This window comes from Psammomys obesus, unplaced genomic scaffold (genome assembly GCF_907164565.1).
Source record: "Psammomys obesus unplaced genomic scaffold, mPsaObe1.curated_primary_1811, whole genome shotgun sequence".
Lineage (NCBI taxonomy): Eukaryota > Metazoa > Chordata > Mammalia > Rodentia > Muridae > Psammomys > Psammomys obesus.
In genome coordinates, this window is record NW_026594377.1 from 775,652 (window position 1) to 789,695 (window position 14,044).

The 14,044-nt window shown below is 57.9% G+C and overlaps 1 protein-coding gene across 1 annotated transcript in view; it reads left to right on the forward strand.

The window, feature by feature from the left end:
• Crtc1 (CREB regulated transcription coactivator 1) overlaps positions 1-13,982 on the forward strand; it is a 52,384-nt gene extending 38,402 nt beyond the window's left edge. The window contains exons 9-14 of the mRNA XM_055618805.1: positions 3,014-3,147; positions 3,808-4,110; positions 5,622-5,720; positions 8,114-8,200; positions 8,497-8,677; positions 9,833-13,982. Coding sequence (XP_055474780.1) covers positions 3,014-3,147; positions 3,808-4,110; positions 5,622-5,720; positions 8,114-8,200; positions 8,497-8,677; positions 9,833-10,044 — 1,016 coding nt within the window. The 3' untranslated portion in view covers positions 10,045-13,982. The remainder of the gene's footprint in view (positions 1-3,013; positions 3,148-3,807; positions 4,111-5,621; positions 5,721-8,113; positions 8,201-8,496; positions 8,678-9,832) is intronic.
• Positions 13,983-14,044: the final 62 nt, after the last annotated feature.

Here is a 14,044-nt window from a genome sequence, read left to right on the forward strand (position 1 = left end):
ATCCTGCTATGCAGCCCCGGCCGTCCTGGAGCTCATGCTGTAGACCACGCTCACCTCAGACTCAAACTCTACCATCTGCCTGCCTCAGACTTCTGAGTGCTGGGATTAAAAGCATGCACAACCAGTTTTTAAAAATCAAGCAAAGCATAGTGTCTCACACCTGTCATCCCAGCACTCAGGAAGCTGAGGCAGGAGAGTCACCAAGTTTCAGGCCATCTTGGGCTGTAGAGGAAGACTATCTCAGAAAGGGTCCTTGGGCCCTGCCTGGCCGTTTGCCCCACTTCCACTCTCGTGTGTGTGCCATGTACACCTGCTGCGCTGAGGCGTGAAGAACGCCCTGGCCCTCCGGAAGAGCAGCCTGTGCTCCCAACCAAGCGTCTCCCAGCCCCACCGCACTCTCACCTTCATTTGTTGTTTTGTGGGAAACGGAGTCTCATGTAGCTCAGGCTAGGCTAGGACTTGCAATGATCAGGGCTGGTCTCAAACTCCTAATCCTCCTGCCTCCGTCTCCCAGGTGCAGGTTGACAGGTATGCACCATTCTGTGTGGTGTTTGTGGCTAAACCAGAGCCCTGTGCATTCTCAGCAAGCAGTGCACCAGCTGAGCGCCAGGCATCCTGTCAGTCACACCCCAGCCGCCTACATGCACTTATTTTTACAGTTACTTTTAGATTCATCTTACATGTGCAAGTGTTTTGCCTGTATACATGTCTGTGCACCATTATGTGTCTGGTGCCCTTAGAGATCAGAAGCACCTGGAGGGTCCCCTAGGTGACAGACTTGGTTATGAGCCTGTGTGGGTGCTGAGAATTAAGCCCAGGTCCTGGAAGAGCAGCCAGTGCCCTTAACCTGTGAGCCCACATCCCGGTCTTACCTGGCTGTGTGTCCTCGCCGGCCCAGCGCCTGCTCTGGGTCTGAGCAGGTGTCTGCCCCAACAGACACAGGACGGAACTGTCTCTCGGAACCAAGGCAGCAGCCTTGTTCTGCACTTCTGCACACTCTGAGCACTGCCTCCCAGACTCCTCCTGCCTTGGATTCCATTGACAGCCCCTCCATAGCAGGACCCCACCTGGCTTGGCCACCAGAGCAGTAGCTGGTGCATCCCCAGCCCAAGGAGAGAACAGAGCCAAGCAGGATTGGAGGGGAGGGCAGGCTGTCCCTCAGAGACCTGCCCCAGGCACAAAGGCGAGTGCCTGGGGGTGCTGGGTGTGTTCCCACTCACCCAACTTCAGGAGCACGGTGGGTCAGGGGCCCAGGGCAGGCAGGCCCGGATCCGCTGGTGAGTCAGGCAGCCTCACCCAGCTCTGATGGTGACCTCTCGGGGCTTCACCTTGAACCCCTGAAGGCTTCGTTGATATCTGCTGGCCCCTGATGAGGAAGCAGTATCCTAGGAACCTGTTGCTGCTTGGCTTGGTGCCCAGCATGAGGCAACAGGCCCCCCACTCTGCCTGGCGCCCTTGATCTCACCTAGGTCCCTCTCCCTCATCACCCCAGCATTCAGGGATCAGAGCCCAGGTGGGGGTCAGGGAAGGGGCAATGAGACCCACAGAGGCCCTGGCAGGTGCAGACTTGTCGCTCTAGGGCAGGGCTGGGCGGTGTGGGAAAGAGTCTGGTTTTAGTTCAGGCAGCCTTGAAAGAGTGGTGCAGGGAGGGGGTCTCCGTCATCCTGAGGATGCCAAAGAAGATTGTGGATGAAGGTCACTAGGTCAGTGAGAGATGCCTTGACAGGAAAGAACAAGTTTGGGTCTGGACTGGGGAGGGCTCTGATGTTGCAGAAACCCAGCCTCCCGTGGGAAGGCCTTACCTGAGTCAAGACAAAAAGGAAGATGGGCTATGGTGGCACAGACCTGAGATTTGTGTTGGGAGATAGGGACAGGGGGATTGTTCTGATGCCAGAGCCAGCCTGGGCTACTTAGTGAGTTCCAAGCTAGCCTTATATTACACAGTAGTAATGGCCTGGTAGCTTGAAGCTAATGTGGAACAGCACTGGCAGCTCAGTTGTCAGAGTCCCGACATGTGCAGAGTCCCTGGGTTTGATCCCTAGTACAGCAGAAGCTGGGCGTGGTGCCTCACACCTGTCACCTTAGGACTCAGGAGGCTCAGGAGTTCACAGTTGTCGTCACTATGTGGCCAGCTTGAGACCAACCTGAGCTATACAAAACCCTAACTCAAAAGAATAAATAAAAATGTGAAGCCAGCTGGGCACAGTGGCCCACCTGCATTCCCAGCATGTCGGGAGGCAGAGGCAGGCGGGTCTGAGTTTGAGGCCAGCCTGGGCTAAAGAGTGAGTTCCCGGACAGCCAAGGCTACCCAGAGACACCAAAACCCTGTCTTAGATAGATAGGTAGGTGGGTAGATAGATAGATACATAAATGGGGGCTGGATCTTTGTCTCAGTGATTAAGAGTAGTTGTTGCTCTTACAAAGGACCCAGGTTCAATTTCCAGCACCCACATGGTGGCTCACAACCATCCTTAACTCCAGCTCCAGGGACTTCAACTCCTCTCTTGTCCTCCACAGTCACTGTGTACACAGTGCACAGGCATACACTCAGGCAAAGTACTCACTTAAATGATACATGTATACTTTATTATGTATTACATATAGATACATATGTATGTCCCAGTAGGGAGGCATCTCATTTTCTCAGGCCAGGGAGCATCATGATGGCTGGGTAGGAGCTTACAACCACCATCCCTGTCACCACAGGCCAGCAGGGCTCCTAGGCCCCTGTGGCTGGCAACTCCCCTCTACCAATTATGGGTAACACTTCTGGGATAATAGCCAAGATCTCAAGATAGGCTCTGATTGGTTACATGGGAGGGGCCCTGATGGGCTGGGGATGTGGGACACTCCCCTCTTGGGCTGTAGTCAGCAGGAAAGGCAAGTAGGTTTCTGGGTTGGGGGACCCTCCTCAGAGCCCCATGCCAGGTTTGGCTCTGGCTTCTCTCCGGGCAGCTGGGCTGTGCTCCTGTGGTGTGGCCATGTCTCACAAGTTCCCTTCTTTTCCCCTCAGGTATGAATACGCCCAGCTCTTCTCCACAGCACCGGCCAGCCGTTGTCAGTTCCCTGTCCCTGAGCACAGAGGCCAGGCGGCAGCAGGCCCAGCAGGTGTCACCCACCATGTCCCCTCTGTCACCCATCACTCAGGTGCGAGGGTGAGGTGGGTGGGGAAGATGTATTTATTATTTTTGTGTGTATGTGTGTGCTTGAGTGAGTTTGTGAGCGCCGTGCCCATACAGGTTCCTTTGGGGACCAGAGGGTGGCAGAGCCCTTGGACCTGGAGTTGGAGGTGACTGTAAGCCACCGTGTGGGTGAGGGCTGAACCTCTGCAAGCGCAGCCGGTGCTCTTAACCCCTCAGCTGTCTCTCCGGCCCTGTTTATACTGTTTATCAACAAAATGTCAGATGAAATTTTCACAAATCCATGTTTTTATGATATATAATTTAGGGTGTTTTTGGTGGTTTTGAGACAAGGCTCATGTAGCATTGAGGTGAGAATGGCCATGCATTCATCACCCTTCTATTCCCATCTCCTGTGTCACCCCTCTTGGTCTTGGAGTGGCCCAAGGGCTATCAGCAGGCAGAAGCTCCCTCAGCAGTGTAGGCTGGCTCCGTGCTTAGAGTGACGTTCCCGCCCTGGCATCCCAGGTGCTGCTGTGCACCGCCCTTCCCAGGTCTCTGTTTGCTCTTCCCTGTTAGAGGTTTGGCTCGGTCGCTCTGGGGAGAACAGGCTCTGGGGATCCGGTCCACAGGGTTCCTCCCCTGCTCCTGGAGGTTCAGCTCCTCATCCTCATCCTTTCCTCTGCAGGCCATGGCCATGGACACCCTGTCCCTGGAGCAACAGCTGCCCTATGCCTTCTTCACGCAGGCTGGCTCCCAGCAGCCTCCCCCTCAGCCCCAGCCACCGCCTCCACCTCCGCCTGTGTCCCAGCAGCAACCTCCACCCCCCCAGGTGTCTGTGGCTCTCCCCCAGGGTGGCCCACTGCTGCCCAGTGCCAGCCTGACTCGGGGGCCTCAGCTGCCGCCACTTTCCGTCACTGTACCGTCCACTCTTCCCCAGTCCCCTGCGGAGAGCCCGGGCCAGCCTCCTCTGGGGATTGACGCTGCCTCGGTAAGCCTGAGAGGGGCCCTGGGCACTGTTAATGTTGAGACAGTTAAATGTGTACAGCGGGAGAAACTGAGGCTCCAACAGGGTCAGTGATTCCTGACTAAACCCACTCTCAGCTGCATTCTTGCTGCAGTCAAGGGGACCAGGTTGGACTGAGGCGCAGGCAGGAGGGACGAAGAAAGGCGCCGGGTTAGATACACTCTAACCCTGACCTCCATGCCTTGCTGAGTATGGAGATGGCACTTCCCATCTGTGATGTGCCGCATGGGAAGACTCATTTGGGAACACTGTGAGCTTTGCCCATTTTTCATTTGAGCCCAGGCTGCTGGCCTGCATATGGTGATCAGGTGAGCCAGCGGCTTGGAGGCCATGCTGCCACGTGGCTGAGCCCCAGAGGGGACATGCCATGGGAACCCAGATGGAGGTACCCTGCACAGCTGAGATAGTAGCACGGTGCTCCAGCCAGACGAGGACACTCAGCAGAGCCTGGGCCCCACTCCATGGACTGCTGTCCTCCAGGGACAGTGGGCCTGGACAGCATCACAGCTCAATGGGGCTCTCTGTGGTCCTTTCCTCACCAGCTCTGAGACCAGCTCTCGCCGTGTAGCTCCTGGTCCCTCCTTCACCCCGTCTCCTGCTCGAGTGGAGCCCCCCTCCCCTAAACCCATATGACCTGACCCCACCCAGCCTGCTTGTGCAGAGCCAATAAAGTGGGGAGACTCCTGGGAGGCTGAGGCTCACTCAGCAGCAGGGCTGAGAGGCCTGGGACACGGTTGGAGGCACAGGGCGGCGTGCAGGCTGAGCTCAGGCCCAGCCCCTGCGCAGCCTCTGGGCCAGGTGATGGTGCCCGGAGCAGGCAAGAGCGCGCTCCCTCCCGGTGCACTGACCCAGGCAGGCGGTCCCTGCAGGGCCTGTTCTGTGGCCCGCTGTGGTCTTTGTAGTGGCCCTGCCGGTGTGTCACCGCAGACGTGGCAGCCTCCGGGATGCACATGACGGGGGATGGGGCAGAAGGCCATCCTCTGTGCTGGGCTGCCGCCCCACCCAGTGTGCAGGGCAGGGGGCATGTGTGTGCAGGTGTGCTGAGGGTGTGTCGGTGTTCGCCAGGGAGTGTTTGTGTGTGAGGGGTGCGTGTGGGCGAGTACTACCAGTGTGCTTGTGGGTCCTTTAGCTGCATTCATGAATGGGCTGTGTTTTCCTGAGTGGGGGTGGGCGTTCATGTGGTGTGCTTTTAGGAGTGTGTGGGTCAGTCTGGATGTGCAGATGATTCAGGGTGCAGTGCACCCAGAGGGTGCTGTGTCCAGTGCTGGCAGCTCTGAGAGGGCGGGGGCAAGAGCCCCTGCTGTGGGCTGCAGCCCTTCGTGCGCTCACCTTCGGGAAGCCAGGCTTGCAGTCACGTTCTCCACCTCAGAGCTGCTGACCAGCTGTGTGGCGTCCATTGCTGAGGGTCCAGGCACCAGGCCCGGGGCTCTTGGGCCAGCAGGGGTCAGCGAAGCCTGAACTGTCTGTCATCACAGGCATCGGCTCTGCAGTACCGCACAAGTGCAGGGTCGGCCAACCAGTCTCCCACCTCTCCAGTCTCCAATCAAGGTTTCTCCCCCGGAAGCTCCCCACAGGTGAGGACCCTCCCCTGGCGTTGGGCCACTTCGCTTGTCCCATTGCCCAGTACTCTCCCATTCGGTCACCCACTCCATGCCATCTGTCCTCTCCATCAGCCCCCAGGGCAATGCGCCCACCAGGCAGGCCACCTGAGGCAAGGGGCAGGTCACAGGACAGGGCACAGAAGTTAGTCACATCAGTGATGCCCGTAGCCCAAAGTTACTCGAGACATGGCTTAGAGGTTCTCAGGCTGCCAGAGCAGCCTCAGGGTGAAGCTTGGAGGCCCACGGAGCCGGAAGCTCCAAGGCCTGTGAGGTCAAGGTAGGGCCTGTCCGGGGCAGAGCTGAGGTGACCAGCCAGCCTATGGTGGCTGTTCTGCCTCTACCCCTGGTCCCTAGGTCCATCCAGCTATTGGTAACGCAGCAAACAGGGTATAGCCTCATCTGGCTAACTGGGTTTTGTTTTATTGGGTTGTGTTTTATGGGGCTCGGGCTATCCTCCGATTCACTCTGTAATCCAGGTGGCCTCAAACTCTGAATCCTCCCGCCTCAGCCTCCTCCCCAGTGCTGGGATGACACCCATATGTTGGCACAGCAGCCCAGACTTGGTGCAGCTGACCACCAGATCCTAGATGCCCTCCACTGGCCCATCCCTGATCCCTGTCTTGGCCCAGCTCAGCCTAAGAAAGCATCCCTCACTCCTCCGTGCAGCCCGCTCCCTGCCGTGCTCATTCCAGGCATAGCCCCGTCTCATCAGACCCACGTTTCCTGCACGACTTCCTTGGCCACCCCACCCGAAAATGCCACCCGGCAAAGAGACTTGGATTAGTCTTAGGTTATGTGCATTACTGTGAAGGTCTCAGGTCCCTTGGAACTGGGGTTACAGACAGTTGTGAGCTGCCATGTGGGTGCTGGGAATTGAACCCGCTCCTTTAGGAGAGCAGCCAGTGCTCTTAACCACTGAGCCGCTTGGATTAGTCTGTCCTCAGCCTCAGTTCAGGACCGGTAGATTCCTTCCAGGCTAGAGCAGGCAGGAGCACTAGACTGCCTTGTGTCGGGCAACAAAGACTAGGCTTTGAGGTCCCCCTAAGTGGCCATTTACCTGCTTCGTCACCTGGCGTCCACCTGGGGTCAGCGCATCTCGGTTCACTCACACTGCGCTCTGGGGCTCTAGGGACAGAGGCGGACAGGGCAGAGTAGGAGCCCACAGTCCATGACACACTTCTCTGAAAAATTATGGCATAGGTTGTCCTGTTCTGGGCAGGCACCTCATCCTGTTTCACTCAGCCTCTCTCTGTATGTATCTCTGATGTGGAAAAAAGGTGTTTCATGCCAGTGAGGACAGGACTCTTGGGGCATTTGACCCCAGTGGGAGACCGCAGAAGCACAAGCTCCTCCCAGAACCCAGAGGCGTCTGGCTGGGCAACAGCACATCTGGCTTCATTGGGTTTCCCTAAACATGTCCTTTGGGCCGTGGCCATGTGCCTCTCATGCCTTCTACATCCCCTCTCCACATGCTGTCTTGTCTGTCCCGCCAGGCCTGTACCACAGCTGGAGACAGAATCAGCCACCATCTCAAAAGCACCCCCAGCACCCCAAAAATAGCCCTGTGCCCACCCTTTGGTGAACTTTGATGAACTTTTCAGCTGCTGGTGAGGCTGTGGGCTCTGTCTCCTCTCAGGAACCGGACCCTAAGCTAGCCTAGGTGAAGCCCAAGGGGAGCTGGTGGCCATGGACACTGTCCTGGAATCCCGCTAGCCTTCTGCACTGTATGCCACACTGGGGAGCCCCTGAAATCTGGCCTGTGACAGCACAAGTCTGGCTGGGACCATTAGGTGCCTTGGGTGTGACTTAACCACATTTGTGGTCACTTGTTCCCCTTTGCCCCTGTCCCTAGTGTAGCCAGCAGGAGCTCCCTTCCAGCTTTCCCATGGCCCCTAAAGAGTCCAGCCAGCCTCGGGTAAAAAGCAAGTGCGATAGGATTGAACCTCCACAGAGCCCGGGCTCTCCCCAGCAGCAGCCCCAGGCAATGGCTGCTACACCCCAGATATGATGGGCACACTGCCTGGCACTCCAGTCCTCAGCTTCAGGGCACAGCCCCTGCTCCCCTAGAAAGGAAGTGATGTTTCCTGTGCCCAGGCTGTGGGAGCACGGTAGATGGGGCAGTGCTTTGGGAAGTATCAGAGGCCCTGGGGGTGGGGGTGGGAGGAAGCAATCACCGCAGGATCAGGGCACTCCCCCTAAGAACTCCAAGATAGTTGCCAGTGATGCCCACCCTCTGGTCTTTATGCCCCAAGGGTCTTTATCCCATCCAGCGGGCTGTGGGAGGCAAAGGCTTCACAATCCCCAGTCTGACCGTCCTCTCCTGGGCCTCAGGCTGCGACCACAGCAGGCTTCTCTTCTGTCCGCAGCACACGTCCACCTTGGGCAGCGTGTTTGGGGATGCGTACTATGAGCAGCAGATGACAGCCAGGCAGGCCAATGCTCTGTCCCGCCAGGTAAGCAGATGCCCAGGCTCCATGGCGACCTCTGTCTGTACCACCCCAGGCCTCACAGCTTTGCCCAGTCCTGCTGTTGCGCTGTGAAAGCTGAGGCCGTGGCAGGGGTGATGACTGCACCCCCTTGAGCCCTGTGCAGCCTGCAGAGTGGAGTTTAAGGTCACGGGAGGAAGGGCAGGCCTCTAGCTCCATGCAGCAGCGCAGTGGGGCTGCAGGGTGGAGAAGCCGGGAAGGAGTCGGACGGGGGCAGCCTTCGCCATCCTTGTCCTCACTGCCTCCCTTGGTTCCTTCTGTAGCTGGAGCAGTTCAACATGATGGAGAGCGCTATCAGCTCTAGCAGCCTGTACAGCTCCGGCTCCACACTCAACTACTCCCAGGCTGCCATGATGGGCCTGAGCGGGAGCCATGGAGGCCTACAGGACCCGCAGCAACTCGGCTACGCAGGCCACGGCGGAATCCCCAACATCATCCTCACAGGTGAGGCCAACTGCCAGCAGGCCTGGGGACCTGGGGGACATGAAGAGTACCTTCACAGATCCCCTGCCATACAGGGTGACAGGCTGAGGCTGGCCCCTACAGGAGGCCCTGCATCCCACTGCAAACGTGACACAGGGTCCACTCACCGGGGTCTCCGCACACTGACCATGTTCCCACCCCAAACCATCCCCTCACACTGTCTAGTGACACGCTGGACTGTCGCCCACAGCCACCTCCTCACAGTCCACTCTGCCACCTGCAGCTGTGTCCTTACAGTGTGCTCTGCCCCCGACTCACACCGTACCCTGCACGCCCACTTTCCAGTGCTCCTCACTCACTCACTGAGGGTTTCAGTTCTCATCTTCAGCCGGGGAGACTGACCACATACTGGGGCGGTGTCCAGAGCCCTCTGTTTAGGACCAGGCTGGACATGCTTCCACCCAGCCGTCTCTCGTCATTTGCTGGCAGAACCCAGCTCCCACCTGCCCTGGAAACAGGCCTTTTCATCCTGCAGAGCGGTGTGGCGAAGCCTCACTCCAGAGCGTAGCTTCTCCAGTGTTGGTCCCACCCCAAGCCCCCCATGACCATCTCCCTTTTTCTTATAAGGCATGAAAGAGGAGTGCTTTCTGTATAGTCTAGATCTGCTGGGGGCAGTGTCACCCTTCTGTGGGCCCTGTGTCACACCCAGGCAGAGGGCGTGTGCTCAGGACCCCTGGGGCTTGTAGGGTGAGATCTGTAAGACTAGCCCAGGTGAATGGTTGTGACTCTCATTCTGAATCTAGAACCTGTCAGCACCTCCCTGCCAATAAAAGGAGGTGGGTCCCCATAGGGGACCCTTGCACCTCAGACCCTGAGTCGGGAGGGCATGTCCTGCAGGTTATACTGCCATCTGCCACCAAGTGTGTGGCTTTGCAAGTGTCTGGCCTATCCAAATGGCTGGGCCAGCTCAGGCTCTTCAGGCTGCTGAGCAGTGTCCCTGGCCCCTGCCCGCTGTGCTCAGGCCACCCTAGATATTCTGATCCCCCTGCAGAACAATCCTCGGGGGTGAACTGTCCCCCATTCCACCCCTGCTTTTCACACTGGTGGGAGGCGTGATGGGAGGTGTCTGGTCCCCCAGAGCCACGGCTGAGCTTACCATTTGTCCCCACTCAACAGTGACAGGAGAGTCCCCCCCAAGCCTATCTAAGGACCTGAGCAGCACGCTGGCCGGGGTCAGTGACGTCAGCTTTGATGCGGACCACCAGTTTCCGCTGGATGAACTGAAGATCGACCCTCTGACTCTGGATGGACTTCATATGTTGAATGACCCCGACATGGTCTTAGCTGACCCTGCCACCGAGGACACCTTCCGAATGGACCGCCTGTGAGTGGCTGTGCCCGCCACCTGCCGCTGGTCAGTCTCCGACGGCACTGCCCCAAATCTGGGGACGGCAGTGCTCCGTCCTCCTTTGCCAACGGCCAAGCTTGTGGTTCTGAGCTTGCAATGCTGCCCAGCGCCCCCTGCCAGCCGCCACCCTGGTTGTTCACCTCCCATGATGCCTGGTGTGAGGCCGTTGTGTACCAGGCTGGCTATCTGTCCGTCCGTCCACCTGGGGCCAGGCTGATTGCAGAGGCTGTGAGTGCCTGGCCCCATGGCCCCGTCCTCACGCTCACTCCCTCGCCCCTCCCTGGGGCTGTGAGAGCCCTCATCAGTGGTCCACTTCCAAGATACCCAAAGTATCACTCATCCCCAGATGTGCTGCCCGAGGGTGGGCTGGGCGTGGCCGTGGGAGCCCAGAGACCAAGGCGGGCCATCCATCCGACTGTTCTCAGCTGCCACTGCCTTCCTTCATCCCGCCCCTTCCACAGCCATCCCCAGCCCTGGTCAGGCCACGCATGCCCACCGGGCCCAGGGCAAAGCCAGAAGAGTGAGGGTAGACTGGAGCAGAATAAACACTATCTGGATGGCTGCATTTCCTATTCCTGAGCGCCTGAGAGCGCGGCAGCCGCCCTATGGCCGAATGTGCGTGGACGGGGCCCACTGAAGCTGCCAGTGCCCCTCCTCCACCCTTTCTCGACCACCATTTGCCCACTGCCAGGCAGTGCTCAGCATGATGGCACAGGGTTAGTGGAGAGTCACAGGCCACCTGCCCATTTTCGTCCTCCCACCTCAGCCCCATGATCGGTCCCTCCTACTGTTTAGGGTGTGGGACTCGGGAGGCAGCAGCCCTGGAGGGTTTGCTTTGCCCTCAGTTTGTATTGGCATGGTGGCTGACCTTCCAGACCCTCTCCTGGCAGCATGTGCTAACCCCCTGTCCCTCCTTGACCTTTTGTTTTTATTTTTAAGCTAACTGAAACAGCAGCCTGGAGCACTTGCACTGGGGCACCTAGGCTGCTCACATGGGCCTGGCCTCACCTGCTATAGTCTCAACTCCAAAGAGCTACGTGGGCAGGGAGGGGCTGGATGTGTCTGTAAGAGCCACAGAACAGGTGTCTAGAAACAGGCTTCGACTCTCCGGAGAACCCACTCCCTCTGAGGATCCCCAGGGTGCCTGCCAGGCTTCAGCAGGTGGATGGAGGCTGCTGGTGTCTGTGCTAAGACAACCTGTGATGTGTGGGGCCGTGGGCCCAGCTTGTCTTTCCTGGCTCACCTGTGGCCTGGAAGCTCTATTCCCCCATCACCCCTAGTGATAGCTTGATGTGCCCTGCACCTCTGCCCACCAGGCCGTCACCTTCTGCTTGGTTGTTTCTCTGTGATGTTGCCCACTGCCCATGCCGGGGGCTGGGGCGCTGTGTGTGTCTCCCTAAGCCACTAGGTAACTGCTGCATGAGAAAGCTGCCCCTCCATCGCCTGCCCCCTGGACTTGGGGATACAGCGTTGCTCTGTCTAGTTCCCTATCCAGGTCTCAGGCCTTTCTATCACCGTGGCGCAGGCTTGAAAGGAATAGTGGGGACGTTATTATAATATTATTATTATTATTATTAAATATGCATGGTGGTGCACCTCTGTGACGCCAGCACTGGAGATCTGGAGATAGGAGGATTAGGAGATCAAGGCCAACTTGGGCTACGTGAGACCATCTCAAAAAATCAAAACAGGAAGTCCACATGCTTGGAGTCTGGTTTTCTCCAAGTTGTAGAATCCTGAGCAAACAGTCTTAACAAGGCAGAGAGTCCCGCCTCCTAGTAACCAGTCACTGGCCTTCCAAGTTCTCAGTGAGCCAGGGCAGGACGGCCATAGTCCCATGACCCTCCAAAGCTGGTAGCCTGTCTTTCAATGCCCTACAGCCAAGAGTGCATGTAGCTGTGTTAACGTGACTCAGTTCATTGCCAAGTTCTGTGATGAGGTGCTGGGCCCTGCCTCAGCATCCCAGGCAGGAGTGAGCACCTCGCTGGTAGCCCTGTAGCCCATCCAGGGGCTAGGGGTCTGCATGTCCTGGAAGGGCTTACCCTCCCCTGGGCCTGGAGGCTGTGCTATGGGGACTCCGGGGGCTGCCTTTGTTTTCTAGATGTCACTCACCTCTCCAGTAATACCCTTGTATTGCCAAGACATCCCAAGATGACAGCTCAAAGCAGTGGGTCCCTCAGCTGGTGACCCATTGAGCAGCCAGCCTGGGTTCCCTGCAGCATGTACATAGACCCTCCGCCCACATCATGCTCTCAGGACAGGCTTAGACGCCCAGCCCCCGAGATGTCGAATGCGTGAGCCAGGCCTGGCCTTTCTCCCTCCACCTCACCAGTGACTCACGAGCTTCAGCCAAACCCCTCAGCCACTTGGCTGTCCAACCCATTTCCCCAGCTCAGAAAAAAAGACTGCAGCTTCTTGATAACACTATGCCCAGCTGCCTCAGTTTACCTTATCCTTTAAAGCCTCTGTGTTGGTGGTTATCCGCCCAAAGGACCCCAGACTGACAACGCAGCTGGACCCAGCCCCTTTCTGTGTCCTAAGAAATGGCATTTCTCCACCCACCCACAGGCCCTGTCGTATCCCTTTTCTGCGACACTGCCCAGTGGCTGTTTTGTGCTGAAGTTCCTTGGGTAGTCTGTAACTGGCAGGGCTTTGGAAGACTCTTAGACAGGGGGTCCCCCTAGCGGAACCCACACGCTACTGCATGGCACATATGTAAAGGTGTTCAGCTGCCGCACTGGGCCTGGTGTCAAGAGTTGCAGGCCTGGCACTCGGGACAAGAACAGGTAAAAGGTGTGGGGCGGTGACACCACACCAGTGCTGGCCAGTGGTCTTGTCACAGGGGGCCTAGAGTTGGTTCACTGCACTCTGAGTTTTCTGGGTTTCCCAAAGAAGAGTCTATGCCCGGTACAGCCACATGCTAAGGGCTACAGGAGCTGTGTGCACGGGCTGAGGTCAGGTCAGTGGTACAGTCGTGCCCTCGGCATGGCTGTTGTCCCTCAGGAGGTATCCAGGTCAGGGCACCATGGTGCAGAGTGTGCCCTGTGTGCTCACAGACCCCAAGATCTGCGTCTAGTGTGGTGGTACCTGGTCCCTTTAAAACCCCTTTCTTCTTGGTTCCTGGGGTCCCCACTTCCTTCAGGGACCTGCTGGGTGTCTTGGAGACCACATCATTCCTGTCTCAGGCATGGCCCTCAGTGTGGCACAAATGCCCACCACCCATTGGTCATAGCCACCTCTCCCCATTGGGGTGGAAGATGGAGGGACCTGTACCCTCTTGAGCCTGGGTGCTGGGGTACTCCTAAGGCCATGGAGTGCCCTGAACCTCAGTTTCCCTCTTTCCCAGCCCTGCTGGGCTCAGGTGCCCAATCTCCTGGGCAGGGTGGGGACAGTGGCAGGGCCCTCTGACTGTGCCAGCTCCACCTTCTGCTCTTGGCCTTTCCCTGGGGCCCGGGATCCATCACAGGGGGTAAAATGTTGCCCCATCTTTTGGGGCTCTAGATTTTCAGGGTGACTGTGGCCCAGCCTAATCCAGTCCAGCTGGCCAAACAGTTCTGATCACAGGGGTACGTGAAGTCAGGGCTGTGGCCTTAAATCCAGAGACCACCTTTGGTCCTCAGGCCCCAGACCCCATCTCACTCCTTAGTAGGAAAAAGAAGGACATGGGCTGGGCAGCCCCTCTGATATATGCAAATGGCTGGTCCTACATTCCCCTCCCCGTGCCCAGGCTGGCTCTGCCCCCAGCATGCGCACTCCGCTGCTGCGGATGTCTGTGGACCGTGCGCATGGGCACCACAGCTGGGGGTCAGGTTGCTCAGGGCACGCACGGCCGCCCGCCCCACCTTCTGGCGCAGACGCTTCTTTGTATTTTTGCGCCCTTTGTAATGAAATGTAATAAAAACCCAATGTTTTCGTCTGGCCTCTTCCTCTTTTTCCTCCCCACCCCCAGCCTCGTACTCCTAAGGCTGTGCCCCTTGCAC